The sequence below is a fragment of the Ceratotherium simum genome, chromosome 7 (assembly GCF_057802395.1).
Source record: "Ceratotherium simum simum isolate JZ-2026a chromosome 7, ASM5780239v1, whole genome shotgun sequence".
NCBI lineage: Eukaryota > Metazoa > Chordata > Mammalia > Perissodactyla > Rhinocerotidae > Ceratotherium > Ceratotherium simum.
Window position 1 is genome coordinate 68,359,218 of NC_141906.1, and position 21,519 is coordinate 68,380,736.

The 21,519-nt window shown below is 50.6% G+C and overlaps 1 protein-coding gene across 1 annotated transcript in view; it reads right to left on the bottom strand.

Annotated features, from left to right (window-relative positions):
* The window catches only part of DSCAML1 (DS cell adhesion molecule like 1), a 347,767-nt gene that overhangs the window by 323,024 nt on the left and 3,224 nt on the right, over positions 1-21,519 (bottom strand). The window contains exons 2-3 of the mRNA XM_087433751.1: positions 8,651-8,968; positions 5,151-5,297 (exon numbers count right to left, since the gene is read on the bottom strand). Of these exons, the coding sequence (XP_087289877.1) occupies positions 5,151-5,297; positions 8,651-8,968 (465 nt within the window). The remainder of the gene's footprint in view (positions 1-5,150; positions 5,298-8,650; positions 8,969-21,519) is intronic.

Consider the following 21,519-nt stretch of genomic DNA (forward strand, 5'->3'; position numbering starts at 1 on the left):
GAGCCTGCTCCGGAGAGGCAGCACGAAGAAGAGCAACCCAGAGGACCCAGCTCAAACCCGGGCTGCTTATTAGCTGTGTGGCCCTGGATAAGTTGCTTAACTTCCCTGGGCCTCACTGACCTCATTTATAAAATTGGGGGGAAACCCCCAAGAAAACAAAAAATGTTATCTCTCTTGAAGGGTTATTGTGAGGATTAGAGATAAAATATATAAAATGCCTAACACAAAACAGGTCACAATACATGATAGATATTATCATTAATCTTGTTATTATTATTATGCTGTGACAGGTGTTATGAGGGCCCTGGAGATAAAAGGATGAAACAGATATAGTTGTACAGCCTCCTGCAGCAGACGGACAGAAGCAACCACTTATAGTGTAAGACAGAAAGAAGTACCTGCTCCAGGAATGGGACCAGACAAGTGACAAGTTCTGCCGCAGGCTCACGGAAGGGGGCACGTGAACCGAGTTTAAAGGACGAACAGGAGTAGGGTACCAATAGCAAGAGGGGATCGGTGCAGAGACCAGGCAGAGGAGACAAAAGAACCAAATGAAAAAAGGGAAGAAAACCCATGAACAACTTGGAACCCTGGACAACTAGGGGGTAGAAGAAGGGTGGTGGGCTCACTGACTCTCACCAGGGGCAAAGGAGCTGCGGTTGGAAAGCAGTGCCCACTTTTCAGAAAGGACCTCTATGGCCGGATTCCTTCTGCTCCCCGCTTCTCCCCTCCCCACCACGCAGTACCCCCAGTGCACTCCCTGCTGGGCCAAGGCACGATGACAACCCAGCATGCAAGAGCCCCATCCGCACAGACAAGGGAGCTGATCCAGGCCTGCCTTCCAGAGCACCAGCAGATACATCTGGCCCGCATCTGAGCAGTGTCCAAAACTCCCCGCTGGGGCCAAGACAGCCAGTCAGGATGCTGGTGAAGAGCATACTGGGAAACTCCCACAAGGAGCCCGCATCGATATAACCAGGTCTGGTGGAAATTAAAAGCTATTAGGAACAGGGCCGGATTTATCTTTATATCCAATAACATGCATTGTAATGGTGATCATGCAGATGGCAAATTAAACCACAGCTCGGCTTCACTGGAGGCCTTCATTTTAATTTACGTTCGTGCACAGCCCTTTGCCCACCCGCTCAGGAGAGCCAATTCACCTCAAGACTAAGTCCCCCATGAGAGAAGTAAGGGGTAGGAGTCCACTCGATCATAGGGGAGAAGCTCTGTGCTTTTACATGCACGTCTTTAAATAGCCTGATGGAAGGAAGATGGCCAGCTTGGGGGAGGAGAAGCGGGGAAGAAAGGGGCAGATGTAGAAGGCAGCTCTGGGGAAAGCTACCTTTGGGCTGTCTCTTTAGCCTCTACCTATCTTGGGAAAAGCACAGTCAAAAAGCTGCTTAGAGTTTCACTGGCCAGCTCCAGGAGGCTTACCTGCCCCTCCCAACTGTGGACAGCTGGGAAGGCTGACCTGTGTGCAAATACCCAACTCACAGAGCTTGCTTAGGCCCCGAGCCTTTAATTCCTTCCAAAGGCCCTCGGAGAGAGGCGTGGAAGGGCAGGCTCCTCATTCACAGGGGCCTGCACTCACCCTGCTGGGCTCCCTCCTCCCAGGGCACCTGCTCTCCCCAAGGACATATTTCCTGGGGCCCTGATTGGCCCACATCAGCCTCCCCGTCCCTCCTCCCGCTTTCTAGCACCTGCTCCTGCTGGCCTGGTGGTTTGTGGAGGATCTGAGCCCAGGCTTGCAGATCCAGAGATCAAAATCAACACCACACTCCCTGCTCCAGAAGCCAACCCTGAAGTGTCAGGGGGAAGTAACTTGGGCTCCTGGGTCCTTCCTTAACCTCAAGTCAAACTAATTACTAAATCCTCCCAGATTGTGAGAAGCTGCTGTTCAACCGCCCAGCCAAAACACACACACACACACGCACACACTGGGGACAGTATGAGTATGGATGGCAGGGCATCTTATTTTTATGAAAAATGTCAATAGGCAATTTGCATTTTCCAAAATTAACGCATGCAGCATGTAGGCCCAAGTTCTGGCCCCTCATCTATAGAGCCTGGAGGAAGCAAAACCTCACTCTCACTGGTTCTCATGGATTCCTCTGGGAGCGTGTTAGCTGGATTTGTGTGCTTTGGGAAGTCTGTCCCCGGATCTAAAACATAGCTGTAGAAAGATCTAGAATGATTATGGATGGGGCTGGAGGGCTGGGCAAGGAAGGAAAATTCTCCAAGGCTGAAGGAAAGAAACGGGGTTCTACAGAACCAAAGTTAACAGAGCCCTGCAGATTAGCATCAAGCCCACTTTCCTGATAATTATGCCCTTTGGGGCCACCAGCCCAGTCTTGACATCAAAGTCAGCCCTGAAGCACCAACTACAAGGGCCGCCTGGGGAAGCTCACTGCCTCCAGCTCCTACGCACAGGAGCCAGGTTAACCTTCCTCCTCTCCTGCCTGAATGGCCTTCTCACTACCCCCTGCCCACTGCGCTCATCCTTATTTGAATGCCTCTGTCCATGCTGTTCCCATATTCCTTCAGAACTTCCAACCATCCATTCACGCACCCACTCAACATTTAGTGAGCATTTGTCCTGAGTGTGCAAGGTGGTGCGTTAGGAGCCAGGGATGCGTGAATAAAAGCAACCCATTTCCCACTCTTGGGAAGCTCAGTCTAACGGGGGACACAGGCTCTGTTACATGGTAGAAATACATACACCGCAACAGGAAACGGCAGTACAAAGAGGAAAATGAACATTCTCTTCCACCCAATAATAATGATCACAGCTAAAGCCCGTCCTCAGTGTGTGTCACGCAGTGGTCGAAACATTTTACGTACAGTAACTCATTTCATTCCTACTTGAACCCCATGAAGTAGTCAACCATCATCCCCATTTCACTACAGTTGAGGAAACTGAGGCCCCAAGTGGCAAAATGGCTTGCAGAGCTCATAAGCAATGGAGCGAGTTTCAAGCCCAGGTAGTGTCGTCCTAGATTCTAGGCTCTTAATCACTGCACTCAACTCGGTCCACAAAGTCTTCCCTAAACACCAGCATTGGTTCTCTCCTCTCCTGAGGCCAAGGCCCTCACTGCCTACAGCAGACAAGCCTCCACTGTACCCACAATAACACTGTATTGGATACATTTGTACTGGTGCCTGGACGCAGTTCTGTGTGGGGTAAGTGCACAGACCTGAGTTCAAGCCCTCAACTCTGCTTAATAGATGTGTGACCCGGAAGAAGTTACTTCACTTCCTTGAGCCTCAGTTTCCTCTTCTGTAAAGTGGAGGGGGAAAAATATAGTTAAGGACGTTTTGTGAGGATAAAATGAGGTCATATACTAAAGTTTCTTAGCCCAGTGCCTGCCATATAGTAAGCACTCAAAACTTTTTAATATTATTTTATTATTATTATTTTAATAGGTATAACTCATAGTCCATAAACTCAAATGTAAAAGAAATATCACATTTCTTTATGTTCTTTAAATCACTTTCAATCTGACTCTGCTGGATAGACAGGAAATTCAATCTCCATCAATTCCACCAGGGATGTGCCAAGGCTCAGGGTCTCTGGTCCTCACCAGCCTGTCATCACTGCCTGCGTGATCCCTTTGGGTCTTGGCCGTGCACCTCATGCCTCATTTGGACACAAGATCCCTGGCCTCAGTCCCAGACCAGGTGGAGCCACACACAGCCACCCCTCTGGGGTCCAATCACTTCCTTCAGCTGCACCCACTGAGCAGCCTACAGCATCACCACCAACTCTGGCATGCTTTTGTCTCCTGTTCGTTGCCCTCAGAGATTCTCCTCTTCAGCCAGGACACCCATCCTAACCTTTCCTATTCACTTATGGTTTCACAAAAGGCAGGAAGACCAGCTGTCTTCAAGTAGTTTCAGATTCCTGTGCCACCACAAGCTCTGAGGCCATTATAGCTCCTGGCCATCTGCTTGGAATTGAGAAAAGAAAAAAGCACCAAGAGCAAAACACAAATTAATGTCTCGGAAAAAGTATCCTGCCACGTTAGCTGTAAAGGTACCTAAGCATCGGTTCTTCTGCCAGCTCACACCAGAACCCCCTACAGAGTTTCCAACCTGCTGATGCCGGGTTCTCCTCTGAGATACTGATTTGGGGTTGGGCCTAAGCAGTGGTGTTTTTCAAAGAGCTCCCCAGGGATTCAAATATGTAGCGGCATTAAGAACCCCTGCTTTACAGGTTTCATGCGTAGCAGTCTTGTCTTCCCCAACTAACCTGAAAACCTTGAGCAACTAGAATCATTTCATACGACCAGTGATGAGACATCAATGCAGGAGGGGCGCTCAGAGAGCGTCTGGTCAAGGTCCTCCATTTTACAGAAAGGAAAACAAGGTTCTTGGCTGAGAAAGGAAGGAAAAGCATCAGAGCCTCTGCAATGTGCCGGGATGAAGCAGGAGAGATGCTGGAGCAGCGGGAAAAAACCACAGTCTTGTAACCGAAGCCTAGAGGTATTTTGAGGACTTGAGGTCCTCTCTCGGGGTTTGCAAACCTGTTTTCCTGTTGAAAAGACAACCCTGCATAGGGAAAAGGAACCAATAATGAAGGGTTCGCAATCACGACAGCTCTAACAAGGTGAACCTACAACATGGTATTAACCTCTTCTCCCAATACCAGGCAAGGAGTGAGGCCGGCTGGAATTCTGATGGGGTCTTTAGCCAACTCATGAAAAAAAAGTCCCAGCATGCTGACTCAAGTCTGGTCCTCCGAGAATCCAGTGCTTACTGTCCTAGTCATTCAGTGCAGGAACACAGACCACAAACCAGCCTCTTCCCCCTCCTCTGCCCACACCCTTCACAGTTAAGGTGTTTCCAGCTTGTCTACCAACCCTAAGGGCAACGGCAAGCAAAGACCCAGTAGTCAGGAAGGATGGGGACCCCAATCCTTTGGGGGTGTAGGACCCACCCTGTGTCTGACGGGCCCTTCACACACCCCACACACACGTGGGTTTTCACCACCCCACACAAAGCTGCACCAAGCCAAGACCAAAGACACTTTTGCCAGAGCATCAACAAAACAATAACAAATCGCTTGCCAGAACCAACTTCAAGATCTCAGTTAGCTCCACAACCAAGTCAGCACCCCTGCCCGCCGAGGCCCCACAGCTGTTCCTTACCTGGGATGATGGAGACTGTGTCCTTCTCCCAGGACACAACGCTAACATATTCCTGCACTGAAGAGGGGATGAGGCACTTGAAGACGGCCACGTTTCCACGCATTGACCTTTGATCCTCCACCCGGACGGTGTAGGGTTCCCTGAAAACTGCAGAGAGATGGAGGGTGGGGAAGAGGAGGGTGTCATAAGGCTCAGCAGGGACATGGAGGGGGGCCCCGAGAAAGCCAGCTCAACTCTCTCAGCACCCTCAGACCTAAGCCTCCATCACCTCTTCCCCCACCTCCCACTTACCCAGCCCAGAAGTTCCTGCCATGATCTGATTCCTGCCTGCACAGCTCCTTCTCATCAACCTCCTCCTGCTCCCCTGGGCAATCTACTCTCCCTCAGAAATACCCAGCCTCCCTCTGCAAGACCATAAATCCCACATCTAACCTTTCCAATTTCGGTGAGTGTTAACAAACCCTATGAGATGTGAGGACCCAGAGGGCAGCACCTAAGCCCTGCAATGGGATCATATTCAACAAGGGGATGTGGGTAATACGGAAATATGCTAGAATTCCTCCAAGGAAACCACACTTGATCTCCTGCATCATCCCTGGGCCCAGGGTGGCAACAGTTTTGGGCACGGTGACCATAAATTGCCAAAATAAAAACTAGGACACATGATAGAACAACAGATTTTTGTGTAACTTCAATGTGAAAGGCAGTTCGGGAAAATGTAGTTTATATACTGTACTTTCCAGAGGGCTTGGTGCTTTTCAGGAAAATGGGAGAGAATATTTGAAACCATGATCGTCTCTGAAAATGCAGAACCCCAGAGACACAGACAGTCTCCAAGATTCTCCAACACAAAGCTTCCTTGCTGCTTTCTCCCACCTCCTGACACTGCCCACAGCCTGACCCCCAGCCTTGCCCCTCTTCCCCCACAGTGTGCAATGGAGGCCTCCTGTCTTGGTCCCAGGGCTGGTTTCTGGGGCGGTGTCACCTGCAGCCACCAAACTCATTGGGTCCCATGGGTGGGCTGGCCCAGCCTTCTGCCTCTGCCTCTGCCTTGTCCTCCTCTGCTTGGCCTCTCCCAGGGGCTCACTCCATCCTTCCACCCCTTCTCTGCCAAGCAGAGCTGAAGCATCCAGAGCCCCACTGCCTACCGACCTTGTCCCTCAGCAGGCACCTGGGCAGCGTGCCCTCCTGCTCTCCCTGCCATGGTTGCCAGGGTGACGCTCAGGGCCTAGCAGCCCCTCCGGCTGTGCACCTGCAGCCCCTCTGGCTTCATCAAGAGCCTCTTAATTGGCTGTGTTTCCAGTCTGGCCAGCCCTCCCCAGCCCTTTATTCTTTCCCCTTCTCCATATTGTGGCTGTGATAGGGAAGAGAGACAGTTGAGGTGGAGAAGAGAGGAGGGGAGACAGGCTCTGCGAAGCCATGGTCCACCCTTTCCTGGGTCTGGGCCTGGCATTGCCTGCAGATGCAGGGAAAGCAGAGAGGAAACTCAGGAGAGCCAACCTGGAGGGAAACAAAGTGGAGGAGTGGAAAGGGGTGGGTTTGGGCACACACCACCCAGGAGAGTCCCAGGGACAGGCAGGGGCCAATGGTTAAGCACATCGAACAAGCAGGCCCTGCCTCCTCCTCTGAGCAGCTGTGTGGCCTGGACAAGAGCTAGTTAACATTTTAGAGCCTCAGTTTCCTCATTTGTGAAAGGAAATTAATAATAATAATAATAGTAGCATGTAGAAGGCCTGGCACATGGAAAGCACTGCAACAATGTTGCTTGTCACTATAGCCACACTTCTGTGACTAACTGGCTATGTGCCCTTAAGCAAGTGACTTAACCTCTCTTTGTCTTAGTCCCCTCATTTGTAAGAAACACTTTACAGGATTATTGTGAAATTGCTTCCTAACCCAATGAGGGGCATGTAACAGGAAATATGACGTCACCTCCTTTTAGCCTCTAGGCTGTGGAGGCCAGAACTGGCTTCCAAGTCCGGGCCTCAGGGCTCCCAGTCCAGCACCTAGCGTTGTGTTAGAGGAACAAAGCAAAGGACCTACTCCTAAAAAGAGGTTCCATGGGGAGCCCCAGGGGAGATACACTGAGCATGGCCCTGGGTTCTAAGAGCTCACACTCTCCCCGCAAACAAACCAATGGGATGAAGAACAGTTCTTCAATTAAGAGCTCTCTCCCCACGTCACCTCCTACACACACCTGTTCCCAGCTACTTGGAACCTTGTACTTGTGAGAAGCCCTCCCAAGGCAGAAGGACCCAGGAAGTAAGAGATCTTGTAGGATCTGTCAATAGGCATCCAGTTTGGGAGGACTTCCCCAGAACCCACTCTCCTCTGCCCATCACAATTGCCAGGAAAGATGGCGCACCCAAGGCCTGGTGCCATTGCAGTGGGCCAGCTAGAACACTGCCTGTCCTCTGCCACCCAAAAAGCTCTTCTAAGAACATCATTCCCCAAACTTCAGTGCTTTATGAGTATTTGAGGCGCATCTTACACTGATTACGACACACCAATGTATCAGGACATCCTAGTTAAGAGTAGCTGCTCTGACCCATTCCCTCGCTTCCAGACCTAACCCGGAGAAATGAGACTTTCTATTTTCTTTAAAGAGACCACTTGAGAAACCCTCACTTCCTTGCCTCCATCGACTCTTTGAAAGACCAAAATCCTTCACTGCTAAAAGTTTTCCACCATGAATTTTACCTAAATGCCTGTTCTCATGAGATATATTACACTTAACTGTCCATCAACAGTGGAATGGATAATGTGGTATAGTCCAACAATAGAAGGCTACACAGCAATGAGAATGAACAACCTACAACTACGCACAGCAGTGGGGGTAAATCCCACCAACATAACAATGAGCAAAACATTCAAGAGAATCCCTACTACAGGACTCCACTTATGGAAAGTACAAAAACAGGCAACACTATATTGTTAGAAGTCAGGACTGTGGTCTCCCCTAGGAGAGTAGTGACCGAAAAAAGCATGAGGGGGCTTCTGAGGTGCTCATATTGTAAATCTTAATCTGGATATTAGTCAAATTTTGTGAAAACTCATCAAGCTATATACTTATAATTATCTGCACTTCTCTTTATATATTCTATTTCAATGAAAGGTTTTATTTAAAAAAAAGAAAAGAAACTCATTGGCTGTTTTCCACGAGTCGAGCACTGAAGTGAATACTTGGTTAAATTTAAATGAGTGCTGTCTCATTTAACCATCACATGTGGTGATGAACGGGGTAGGTCCTGGCATCACCTTTGCCGACAAGGAAATGGAGGATCAGAAAGGTGCGTTCTCCGCCTAAGGACACACAGTAAGTGGCAGAGCTAAGACTCTGAAGAACAACAAAACTTCCCTTGAGGGACTGACTTCTTCCAAGGGCCCCCGCCAGTCCCCAGCATGTTACTCACAGATCCTCAGAATGATGGGTGCTGCCCGCTCCCCATTCCCACCCTCAGGCTGAGCTCCCCAGCAGGGGAGAGGTGTCCTGTCCTCACCTGCTTTGACGCGGATGTTGGGGCTCCGGATCTTGCCGGCAGCATTCTCCGCGGTGCAGAAGTAGTCATTGTCGTGGATAAAGCTATTGAAGGCGGAGGGGGAGAAGGGGTAGAGCTGCAGCGTCCCGTTGGCGTGGACGTGCCGGATGTGTGGCACGTCGTAGATGTCGTCCCCCGTGGCCAGGTACCATCGAAGGGCCGCGCTGGGGGAGCCCGCGGCCGGGCAGGGCACCACCACCCCCACGGAGCTGGAGAAGGTCACCTGCTGCAAGGAGTCATTTACAAAGTAGAGGCTGGTGCCGACATCTTCAGTGCGGGCTGCAGGAAGGCGGGGGAGAGGCTCGGTTAGTGCCCTCCAGAAAGACCCCCATAAGCCACGAGGCCCGCACTCATTCATATACCGTTCAAGCCCCAGTCATTCAATACGCACTTATTGAGTGCTCACTACACCCCAGGCCCTGGCAAAGGTGATTAAGAGATAGTTCCTGTCCTATAGAAGCTTCCAGCCCAGCATAGGAATGGCAAAAATTACAAGGTCTCATTCTCCATGCCAAGCCAAGTTCATGGAGACAGGCGGCCATCACTCTATGTTGACAAGTCTGAAGCCATGTGGCATCCACACACTAGAAGAGGCACTGAAATTGCTTAGATAATAAACATTTAGTGAGCACCTACTGTACGCAGGCAGGTTTACAGCCATTACCTTAGTTCATCTGCACAACCCCAAGAGGAGATGGTATCACCTCTTTTTTTATCATTCCCTTTTATAGGCTGAGAAGAGTTATGTGATTTGCCTGAGATGACACAGCTGATAAGCTACACGCTGAAATTTGAACCCATTGCTCCTAAAGAGGATCTTGGTGCACTTTCCATCATACCATAGCTGAAAGGTAAAAGTCTGAAGATCATGTTCTAAGAGGAATGGCTGCAGGAACTGGAGATGCTCGCCTGGAAGAGAGAAGACGGCAAGAGACCTTGAGAGCTGTCTTCTACCTCTGGAGTTGATCTGGAAAATGTGACCCCAGAGGGCTGAATGAGGACCAGTGGTACCGCGGGTGGATAAGATCTGAACTCAGGGAGCAAGGGACACACCTAAGTTCTAAACCGAGCCCCGACACTCACTGCCTCTGGGATTCCCTTCCCCTCTCTGATCATCTGCTCCTTCACTTATCAAATGGAGGGCAGATGGACAACGCTGCAAAGACCCCGGGCATCTCTGACATCTTGCCATTTCAACACTCAATCACACAGGAATCCCACAGGAGAACACGCGCGTGATTACAGCTACCTGACAACAGCAGGGCCGCCTGACAGGGAGGACAGCCGTCTGCGACTCTCATCCCAGCATCGGAACTCAGTCTTTCCTGCCCTTCTGAGAAGCAGCCCCAAACGGTGGAACCAGGGCCCTCCCTCCCTACCCAGGAGCCTACCCCTTTAAGAAGGGCCACCTCTGAGCAAGTGGAGGCAAACCCAGAGGAAGAGAGGGCCTGGTCCCAGGTTTCCAGCTGGAAGCCACTCCCTCTCCACCAGGAAGATCAAGGAGCAAACAAACCACTCTGCGGCCTGTTTAGAGAACATTGCAGGGGACCCAACTTGACCTCAATTTCCACAACTTTATGGGAAGGGGGAGGTCCCGGATCCCGCCTGTATTAATATTCTTGGTTTAACTCGGAGCCGAGCCTCCAGGGAGAATATACCGGGCAGCTCATTGAGGAAGGCCATTAAGCCTCATTGGTCAAAGCAATTCACATCGTCTCATAAAAAGCCATGATGAAGCCATTAGCAGCAGTGCTGGAAAACACATTCGTGGGCTCCTTGCTGTGGTGTCAGGGTGTCCTCTTAGCAGCAAATGCTTTTGCTGTCCCCACCAGGCACTGCACCCTTAGCGGCTGAAAAGCACTTGGAGAGAGGGAGCAGCACCGCCTTTCCATCCTCCTCCTCACGCTGCCTCCCCTTGCAACAGTCCCGGCATTGGTGGTTGAGCAAGTCTGCTCTGTGGAAAGGAAAGTGACCCATCGGGGGAAGCTCAGAAGCTCCCAAAGCATGCCCCGCTTCCCGTGGCTAGAATATTCTCCAAGATCCTGAAATCATACCATTTCACATGAAAGCAAACTGAGGTTTAGGAATGCTTCTCTTAGGACCCACACTTACCAGGTACCCCTTCCATGAGCCTGCTCACCTTCTGAAGGACTTCCTGACCGAGAGTCATCAATAAATATTTGTTAAGCATCTTTTACACGCCACACACTGTTATAAGCACTTTACTTATATGTTCTCTTTTAACCCTCTCAACAATACTATGAGGTAGGTACTATTATTATCCCAGTACACAGATGAGGAAACTAGGGCACTGCGAAAGCAAAGCAACTTACCCAAGACCACACAACCAGTAAGTGAGTGCTCTGGGATGCAGACACAGGCAATTTGAACCCAGAGTCTGATTTTCTAACCATCAGATGACTGTAACCACTGCAATAACAAAGAGGGGCTTTCATCTTCCTTAAACACAACTCGCCCACTAACTTGCATATTCAGCTAGCCATGAACAGGATTAAGACACATGCATACCTGCTCACGCATGCGTGCAGGCACAACACACACACACACACACTCCTCCTGGGAGGGGCCCCTGTTGGACTCGACACTTCAGATAAAGCTTAGCCTGTGGGAGCAAGGACATCACTCTGGGGTTCTGGGTGCTTCCTGAGACAGCCTAGTTAATCAGACACCCTCGCTGTGGCAGCTTTATGGATTTGGGGAGCCAAAATCCATCAAGGAACAGAAAGACTCTACATTGTGCCTGAGAAAGATCCTTGACAGAGAGAAATTCAGGAGTTGTCAGATTCAAGGGACAGAGTAAGAAAATATTTAAGGATCAGTATGATGTAGCCCTCAGTAATGATAATACTGCCAGCAATAATAATAGTCACCACAGATTTCACTGTAAACTACAGGCCAGGCTCAGTGCTAAACCCACTATAGATATAATCTCACTTAATCTTCAGGACTCTGTAGGGGATGTTATTGTTATTATTCCCATCTTACAGATAACGAAATTAAGACACTGAAAAGTTAACTAGCTTACCCACAGTAACACAGTGTGAGTGCTGGAGCTGGGGCAGAACCCAACTTTACCTCCCTTCAGAACCCGGGGATGGAACTGTTCTACTGTATGAACCATGCTGAAGACAAATCAAACCACGAAATCTGGTTTTCCAGGCTGGGTACCCCTCCCCATCCTTTCTTCCATCTCAACCCCACCCCAAACACACGTTCCTAGTCTCCTGCTCTCCTGGCTGGAAATCTGCTCCACCCTCCCTGCCTGCCGAGACACCCCTTTCCCCAGGCCTCCCTGGCCCCCGCCAGGAGCATCAGCCACAATGACAGCAGTCTTCCTGCACTCTGGGCCTCGGACCCTGCCAGTGCCAAGGACACGGGGCTCTCAGCAACTACAAACGGGTAGATTTAATTGATGAATTGCTGGGATTGTCCAGCCACCTGTCAGGGCTGATGAAACAGCAGATTTATAGCAAAAGGTGAGTAGCCTCATATTTCTCCCTCCCCGGGACGTGAGCTGCTGTCTCCTGAGTCTGGGGGAGCTGGGGAGGATTAGACGAACCATTCATTTCTGCTCAGGGCTCTGACAGTGCGTTGCCATTATGAAACATCACCCTCAGGTGTAACACAAGAGCATTTTGCACTTACGCCGGGCTCACATTTTACCATCACAAGGCACCTGTCAGCCCAGAATGCAGGAGCCCTTAAATAAACATTAATTTAGCCTCACCCCACCTGCCAAGAGAAAGGAGCGAGCAAATCCATACAGGGGAAACTGAGGCACTGACCACCAAGTATCTCAAATCTCTGCCACATGCCAAGATGAAGGTAGGTACAAGGGCATCAGTGAGTGGTTGCAGCAGCACTGGGGATGTTCAGGCTCCCGGCCACAGAAGGGGGACCAGCAAGGGCCTGAGGGCCTCACTCTGACCACATGAGTCTGGCATGGCCTCTGTGGTGGGGGCTGTCCCTTGTTCTCAGGCTCCTGTTTGACTCTCCGGAGCAGTGACAGAGCCTCGGCAAGCTCTGAGAGGAGCACGGAAGCAGGGTACAACAGAGCCCTGGGACAGTCTGACAGAGCCACCTTCCCTGCTGGGGCTCACCCCTGACCTGCTGTGTGACCTCAGGAAAGCCACTCAGCCTTTCCAAGCCTCACTGTCCTCATTCCCAAAAGGGGGAGGATTGCACCATCTTATCTGCCTCTCAGGGCTGCCAAGCCCATGAAACAGAATGTGCAAGGACTTGGTTCCCCATAATGAGGATGTGTGAATGGAGGCATGAGATTGTTATCCTGTCCCAGCGGGTGCCTGAGGTTACTGCAAAGGGTGACCACGGCACAGCTCCACCACGCAGAATTCAAAAGCCCCTCCCCAACCCTACTTCCTCTCAGCTGACTCCTGCACCCTCAACCCTCCCCTCCTCCAGCTCCTTTCTGACTCAGAGACTTTTATTCCTTCAAGAGATATATACTGAGCACCAGCCACTTGCTTAGCCAGACCCCAGGTGTGGTGGAAGGCATCAAAGACAAGGGAGGACGGCCCCACCTTCCAGGAGCTTGTAAAGGAGACGGAGAACAGGAAAGGGTTAACCCACAGCTCTGGGCCCTGTGTGAGTCCTGATTCAGAGGAAAGCCCCCAGGAGTGGGGAGGAAAGCTACTCAGCAGCCAGAGAAAAAGCTTTGGGAATGGGGGCCAAGCTGAGCCTGGAAGGAAGCTCTGAATACTTGGGGCGGGAAGGCACTTCTAGAGAGAAGACGCCTGAACAGTAGCTCAGAGGCAGGAACACATGCGGCACATTTAGGGGACACTGCAGAAACCTTCCAGGCAGGAGCACTGGGTGGGCTTGGGGAGAAGAGGCCAAAACAGCTGGACTGATGCATTTGGCCCTCAGTGGTGGAAGCAATGGAGGTCTGCAGGCCTAGAAGAGCAGGGTGCAGGGTGTAGCCAACTCCCCTGACCCGGCAGCTGAGATTCTTCTCGGAGCCTTCTGCCTAACTTCATTTTGGCCATACATCTCTTTCCCTGAAGGTTTATCAGCCTGGCTAATGGAACAGAGGTCTCAAAAGAAGGGAGACTAACATCGACTGAGTGCCTACTGTGTGCTGGGCACAGGGCATGCATGCTTCAAGGGCATTTTTCTCATTTAATCGTCACACAAAGGTACCAGGTGGGTCCTATTAGTCTCATTTTACAGATGAGAAAAGAGGCTCATGGGGAGAAACTCCCCAAGATCCCATGGCTAGAAGAAGTCAGAGCCACCATTCACTCCAGGTCTGTCTGGCTCCCAAGCCGGAGTTTTTTCCGTCACAACGCTGAAGAGTTCAAAGTTTGGGGCCTTAGGAGGTTTCCCTTTTACTTCCCTGGAGGCCAGTCCTTATTAGGAAAGCAAGTCCTTGGACAGGAAACTCCTACTTTCGCCTTAAGTCCCAGCCACCCCCCCAGCTCTTTCTTCCCTCTGCAGACAGAACCAGGTGTATTTACAGAGAGAACGAGAGGAGGGGGAAACACTTCACAAATAAAGAGAGACGTTCAGATCAACAGCAAAGCTTCTTCTGATCAAAGCGGGAAATGGATTTTTAACAGAAAATGGAAGTTATAGGCTTGGTCGTGATGTGACAGACGCCCAGACTTAAACCCATTTAATCTTCTCCACCGTTTAACATTGAGCTCCACCCCGATGCCGTGTTTCATAAAACAGGCTCCAAATCGCTAGGAGATTAGAAGCGTAGAAATAGCACAGCAATATTTTTAAACCAGAAATCGCCCCCAGCCATTTGGGCTGCCCCCAGGGTCACCACTGAAACCTAAGTACCCATCGCATCAACCCGCTTGTTTGCCCTCCGCCGTCTGGCCATTGGGATTAGTTTGGCGAAGGAAACTGGACACCCACGTGTGTGACACCCATGGGCCCCCACCCTGCCTGCCTGGGTTGGGATGGGGGTGTCTGGCTGAGGCTTCTTCCCAGGTGCGCGCTGAATTATCCCCATGTCATCATCTCCAGTCATCGTAAATGACAACCCAGGGGGACTGAAATATTAATACCTCACCACCTCCACAGGCAGAAGTGAGTCATTTTGTTCTCTTCCTTTACAATATTTACTCGTCTCATTCACTGGACCTTTCATCCGGGAGCATCTGCCAGTGCTGGGGCCCCTGCAACACTCGCCCCCACCAGAGATGAGCAAGAGCCTACGACGGGCATCTATGCCCCGGCACAGCAAGCGTGGATGGGGGAAGCAGGGGGTCTTCAGGGAAGCAGGGGACAGGAGGAGTGGGCAGGGCTCCCCTGCAGGGTTGTGAGCTCCCTGTCCTGGTCACCACTCTATCCCCTGGGCCAAGCATAGCACTGGACACTCAACACAGTAGTTAAACACCCAGACTCTGGTACCAGGCTCCCCAGGTTTGATTCCCTGCTCTGCCACTTACAAGCAGTGTAACCCCAGGCAAGATTACGTCACCTCTCTGTGCCTTAGTTTCCCCATCTATAAAATGGGGGTGACCACACCTACCTCAAGGGTTGTTGGCTTGGATGAGTTAATATACATAACAGTTTCTGGTATATGAAAACGCCTGGCACCACCTAAGTATTTGTCACTGTTGTTATATGTATTATCATTATAGCAGGCAAGCAGTGAGTATTTGTGGAATAAATATCCTACAACAAATATATACCTCTCACCTACGAGGATATTAATAACAACCAAAGACAGCAGTTCTCAAACATTACTATGTATAAGAATCACCTGGAGAACTTGCAAAAAATGCAGATCCTTAGATTCACCAAGTCTGCATAGGGCCAGGAAACTATTTCTGGTGCAGCTGGTCTTCTGTGTACACTCGGAGTAACACTCCTTAGAAAAAGGTCAATTTGTCACACTGGACTTCAATGTCACCTTTCCCAAGAGACAGGTTTCACAGACTTGGCTGACAGGACCTTAGCACTGTATTAATTAACTTAATTTGGTGATCAAGTTAATAAAATAATAGTGGTGTGATCAATAACAACAGAGCATTGCAAGAGCCACACTGCTGCTGCCCCCAGGCCGTACACCAGAGTTTTTCATGCAGATGTGGCCTGGTGAGGTTTCTTAGATTAATTTGCAAGGTTGATTACTCCACTGCATTTCCACACAAAGACTTTCATACAAATATGTTATTTGTCTTTACTCTGATTGTTCTCATCCCACAGTTGGAAAAATTGGGTCCAGAAAGGGTCAACCAGTGGGGCCTCAGCTTAACCACCATGTCCATCCAAAACCCAGGTGAGGACCAGCGAGACAGGGTCTGGCCCCTTCATCAGAAAACCCCTTTACTGTGTGTTGGCACCTTGGAGACAGTCTTAGTCTAGACCCTGGGGAGGAGAAAGGCGAGTCTCCCCAGGCAGCATCAGAGCATTTACAGGCAAACAGAGTTAGTACTTTCCCTGGGACAAGACGGAGCAGCTGGGACCAAGTCCCAGGCCTTCTGTCTGCGGCTTACCCCCGAACCTGGCACACCTGTTTACCACTCTCTTCGCCATCATCAAGGCCACCATTTTTAGCATTTATTTTGTGCCAGGCACTATGAGAAGCCCTTTTCTCGCATTATAGTGCATTTAATCCTTACAGTAACCCTCTAATATAGCTACTGCACAAGACCCAATTTTACAGATAAGAAGACAGGATCTTAGAGAGGTCAAGTAATTTCCTAGGGTTTCACAGCTAGTGGTGGCAGAGCTGCATTTCAAACTCAGGCCTTCCTTGCTCTGGGCTGTGTTTCTCAACAGGTGCACTACATTCTAGACTCAGACTAGCTCCGAGTGTGAACAGACCATAAGGGAGTTTTCTGATGGAGAGCAATTTGGGGTATGATGATTCTGAGTTATTTGGGACTGTCCCAGGCATCAAAGATTTCATCCCTAGTGCATCTTTCCTCACCCTCCCAACTACTCTAGTCATTGAGATCACCAAAAAGCCCTCCCCTCCATTTCCAAACTCCCCTAGCGATGCAGTCCCACCCCAATGAGAAGCAATGATCCAGTGCCCAAGTGCTCCAACCTCTGTCCATTAGAAACACAGTTTTTTCTTTTTTTTAAAGATTCTTAGCACAAACATAGTTCCTATAACCAGCAACCAGAAACCTATGAGATCCAGTAAACATCAGGCATCCTTCAACCTACAAGGCCCCTCACCATCGGCTCCAGGAGAAGTTATGAGCAACAGCTGACAGTCAAACAGACTCTAATCTTCCAGTCCCTTCTAGACAAAGCCTGTCAAAGGAAGGCCCCTTACGGCCAGAAAGGTCTTCCTAGGGAGTTGGCTCAGACAGCACAGTTGTCCCCAGAGATTCCTCGATTTAGATTGTTAACACTTGAGGGATTTAAGAGATTATTTTGTCCAATCGCCTCCATTTACAGATGGGGAGAGTGAGGCCTAGGAGGTAGAGTCATTCACCCCAGGCCAGTGTCCTGACTGGGACTGGACTCCTGTCTCCCCTGCTCTATTTATTCTGGCCACTCCACTCTCAGAACCCAGCAACCCAGGAATGGAGGAGTGTCGTGGAGAAACAAAATGACATTATGTGAGGAGACGTTAGCGGAACCAGGGGTGCTGAATGCTTAGAGGAGAGGCTCAGATGGGCAGCACATCTGTCTACATGCGGTTGAAGGGTTGTCAAGAGGAAGAGGGCTTCACTTGGATCTGTGTGGCCTACGAGGTGGAACTAGGACCAGCAAGCAGAAGGTACAGGACCAAGACAGGGCTTGGCTGATTCCAAGGATGAGCCCTATAATAGTCAGAGCCGTATGACCAGGAGTGGGCTGCCTGGAAAGGAAGGAGTTCCTGTGGCCGGAAGTGCTGGAGAAGAGGAAGAACAACGGCTGGTGTGAGGCTGCCGAGGGAATCAGGCATCTGACTAGGGGGTGAATTCCATGTCCTTAAAGGTGCCTTCCAACCTGGAAGACTTTTACCCTCAGCAGTCACCCCCAGAGCACGTGCACCACCCTCCCCAAACCCCATGACTCTGGGAGGTGTCCATGACCCTGATTCTGCAGGGTTCTCAGGGTCTGGATCCCAGTAATTGCTGTCACCTCAAATGAGGTCACACAAGGTAGGACCCTGTGCCTACTGCTCTTCCTATAAAGACTGTGGATTCCCTGCAGGGAGAATCACCTGGGAGAAGAGCGTCCAGAGGACAATGGAATAAACTTGCATCTAAGGACCTGGGGAGGGAGCAGAGGTAGCTCTTCCCACTCCCACCAGGCACTGGGGCCACAGGGGAATCTGCCAAGTCTGCTCCGAGAAGACCGCTGCCAGCCTGGCTGTGCCTCATCAGCTGTTCCCCATGTTGATGAAAAGCAAAGGCTAGGAAAATTCTCCATATGTGGGGGCCCCAGGGAGGAGGATTCAGCCACTCACAGCTGTGAGACCTTCGTTGTTCCTGTATGATGAAATGACAGTAATTATACCTCACATTTCAGCAGAGCATTTATAAAGCTAAAACTGGTTTGCTGTGGTTTTTACATGTTGCCCCATTCAGTTTATAAAGCATTGTCACATGATGTACCATTGTGTGCCCCTCATCCTTCTCGCACACACATGCAACAACAACCGCCCTGTGGGACAGTTAGGATAGGGCTTATTTTGCCCATTTTACAGATTGGGAAACAGACACACATGAACTATTAGGTAACTTGCCTAAATTAGACAGGCCAAGCTTTGTTTTCTAGGTCCATGGACAATGCTCTTTCCAGCACACAGATATAGTTTAATAGATATGCAACTAGCGTTTGAATAACTCTGTTCTTAATGAAGATGGTGCCCTTGGAAACTGTCAACAAGCATCATGTAGAGCAAGGACACGGAGAGGTGGGACAGGCAGTGGCTGAACAGACGAGGGGAGCAGCAGCTGGATGGCAGGGGTGGTACCCAAGGCTAACGCTGTTCATGTTAAAGCAGTGCTGGGCAAACATCTGTTAAACAGGGCACACAGGCTGTTGTGCTCACAGCCTCCCCATACTCGCGGAACCCACAGGCCACAACCTGCTGTGGGCAGCACTTGACCTCTGGGTAATGTGCTGCTTCCCTGTGGCCGAATGGGTCATGGAGGGCAGCGTGGTCCAGGGACCCCCGAGGTCATGGGCTGTCGAGGGTGTTTTCTCTACACAAAACTACCTGAAAAACAGCTAGGCTTATCCCAGCAGGGAGAGACACAGACATCCATCCAGCCACAAGGTCTGGGGGCTTATCCTGTGTGACTCATTTAAATATGCTTTGTGGTATTAAATCCAGGATAGTTCCTACTCTGTCCAACCATGTAGAGATTTACCAACCATCCCCAGCCTTCCTTTGGCAGGTAGGAGACTGGCCTTTGCTTCACCTTCAAATCCAAGTCTGGAGCCAACCTCTGCCCTGGACTTTCCCACTGCTGCCACCAGCTGTGGCCAAGGAAAGGGGGGTGTGCTAGGCCCCCCAGGTACCTGCATGGCCTCAGCTATCTTGCTGAGGTGGAGTCTGCAGGCTAGGTGATAGACGGAAGCAGCGATGTCCCCTGCCCTGGCCACCACTCAGTCTTTCTTGTTGCTACCGAGTCTAAGCCAGTTGGCTTGGCCAAACCTGCAGCTCATTAACACAACTGCCCAGGACAGGATCTGATGATCTCTTTTGGGGTGGGGGCAGAGGGAAGAGGGTGGGAGAAGTGCAGGAAAAAAGCAGAGGTCTAATGTTTATTGAGTACCAACTCGGTTTTGGCTACTTTATATGCATTATCTCCTTTAATCTCATTCTATAGCTGGAGAAGGTGAGGCTCAGAGCCTCCCAAAGTCATATATCAAGTAAGTGCAGAGCCAGGATCTGAATGAAGGGTTTGCCTTGACTCCAAATTTCCACCACACCAGCGAATTGCAATCTTTTTTATTTTTCTCCACAACTCCAAAATATAAAATGCTCTGGTTGAAAGAATGGGGGTCGGGGGGCTTAAAGCTCTGCCCACTGGCCCTCCCTCTCTCTACCTCCCTCTCTATCCCTGAGGCTCCACCTACAACTTAAGGCCCCACATCTCATCCTTTGGAAACCTCTGTGGGCTCCGAGTGGACCAGGGCCCTCCCAGATCATTAGATGTGCAGAAAAACACTCTGGGGAGCCTTGGAGCTGCACCTGCCAGGGCGGGATTTGCTCAGGGCCCTGGAAATGCAGACAAAACCATTCCTGGAGCCACATTCCCACTGCAGGCATCCCAGCTGGCTCCCTGGGAAGGAGCACTCCAGCTGCCCTGAATTGTTTGCTCCTCAAGCGTTACTCCCAACTCTTTACACAAACTCCCTCTCTGACCAGTGCCTGCCTTCCCAGTGCCCCCACTGGAACCACCGCACAGGACCGAAGCCGCTTTAACAGGGGTAGAATAAGAAGTCCCAGGGCTCTTCTCCTAATCTCTCAGAAGCCACAACCCCCTCTCAAGCTGGATGCTGACAAACCAAGAGGATGAGAGAACATTTTGCCTCACTTCATATGCCCATCCCATCAGCTGCTGCTTCTCCACCTACTGACCGCAGCCCTAAGCACCCCCTCCCTCCATTCTGGGGGTGCACTCACCAGAAGGCTAATGTTGGCCCTGGATTCCCAGAGCTGACGAGCCCCTCTCTTCACCCTCTTCTTCCTGCAGCACAAGAGGAACAACCCACACCCCATGTTTGGTCTGCCTTAGGGTGTCACCCATTCCCACCCCCATTTCGAGCTCCAGGGCAGCCTTGCCAGATGAAGAACTCAGTGCTGAGCCCCTGTAGGTCTAAAACTCAGAGGCAAGAGAGAAGCACCACCAAAAACACCAGTCCTTCTCCACACTCCTGCCCCACCCCCATTTCATGCAAATAAAAAGCCACTGCCTGGCTGCTACTGAGGCCCAGATCAAGAGGCTACTCACCGAGGGCAGAGGCTCTTGGCCTGGCTAGGTGAGCATGCAAATCTGTATGCAAATTATATGCAAATCAAGGGCCTGCCCTCGGGTTCCTGGCACCCTGCCATCTCTGCTGCCTGTGGCTCACCCCATTCAGGTACCTGGGTACCAGCTAGAATCTACTGGGCTGGGGGCTGAGAAAGCACTTCCAGAGCTGGGGGCTCTTCCTCTTGACTGCTTCAAATGTCCTCAAGAAACACCTCCTCCAAGATTATGTGGGAGGGAAGAATCTCCCAGCCTGGTATCCACATCCCCCCCAAAAAAGCTCTCTGCATATCCACCCTTCCTTCAACTCATCCACAAATAAAATCATCCTTCACCAGGCTGAGCAGGGGACCACGCAAGTGACAAGGATGGAATTCCTGAAGACATGGAGAAGGGATGTGGGGTTTGAGGTCTGCACCCCTCTGTCAAAGGCCAACAGCCCATGAAGTACTCTGGGCAGACCCCCACCCTGTGTCTGGGGGCTCCCAGCCTGCCTGTTTGGGGGCTTGCTTCTTTAGCCAAGCATCACTGGGCCAAACCCTCTGTTTGCTTGCCCACCTCCTCCCCATTCCTCAATCTAAGAAAAATAAACTTCTCCAGCCAGTCTCCTGGGATCTGCTCAACTTAAGTGCGGCGTGTGGGTCCACCTCTAACTTGCTTTTCGTTTCTAATTGAGCTCCCCATTCTGCTGCAAAAATATAGTAAAGGCAGCTGACTTTGGTGCCCAAAAACACGAAGCACCTGAAAGGTTTGTCGGGCATCACGGCAATTCCATTCTCCCCCTTGTTATTCCAGCAGCCCAAGGTCTCTCTGCCCACCTACCCCTCCCTGATGCTCACTGTCCTTCACCCGCTTCTCCTAAGGTGTGTTTGCCATTTCAAGATTTTAAAAACACATTCC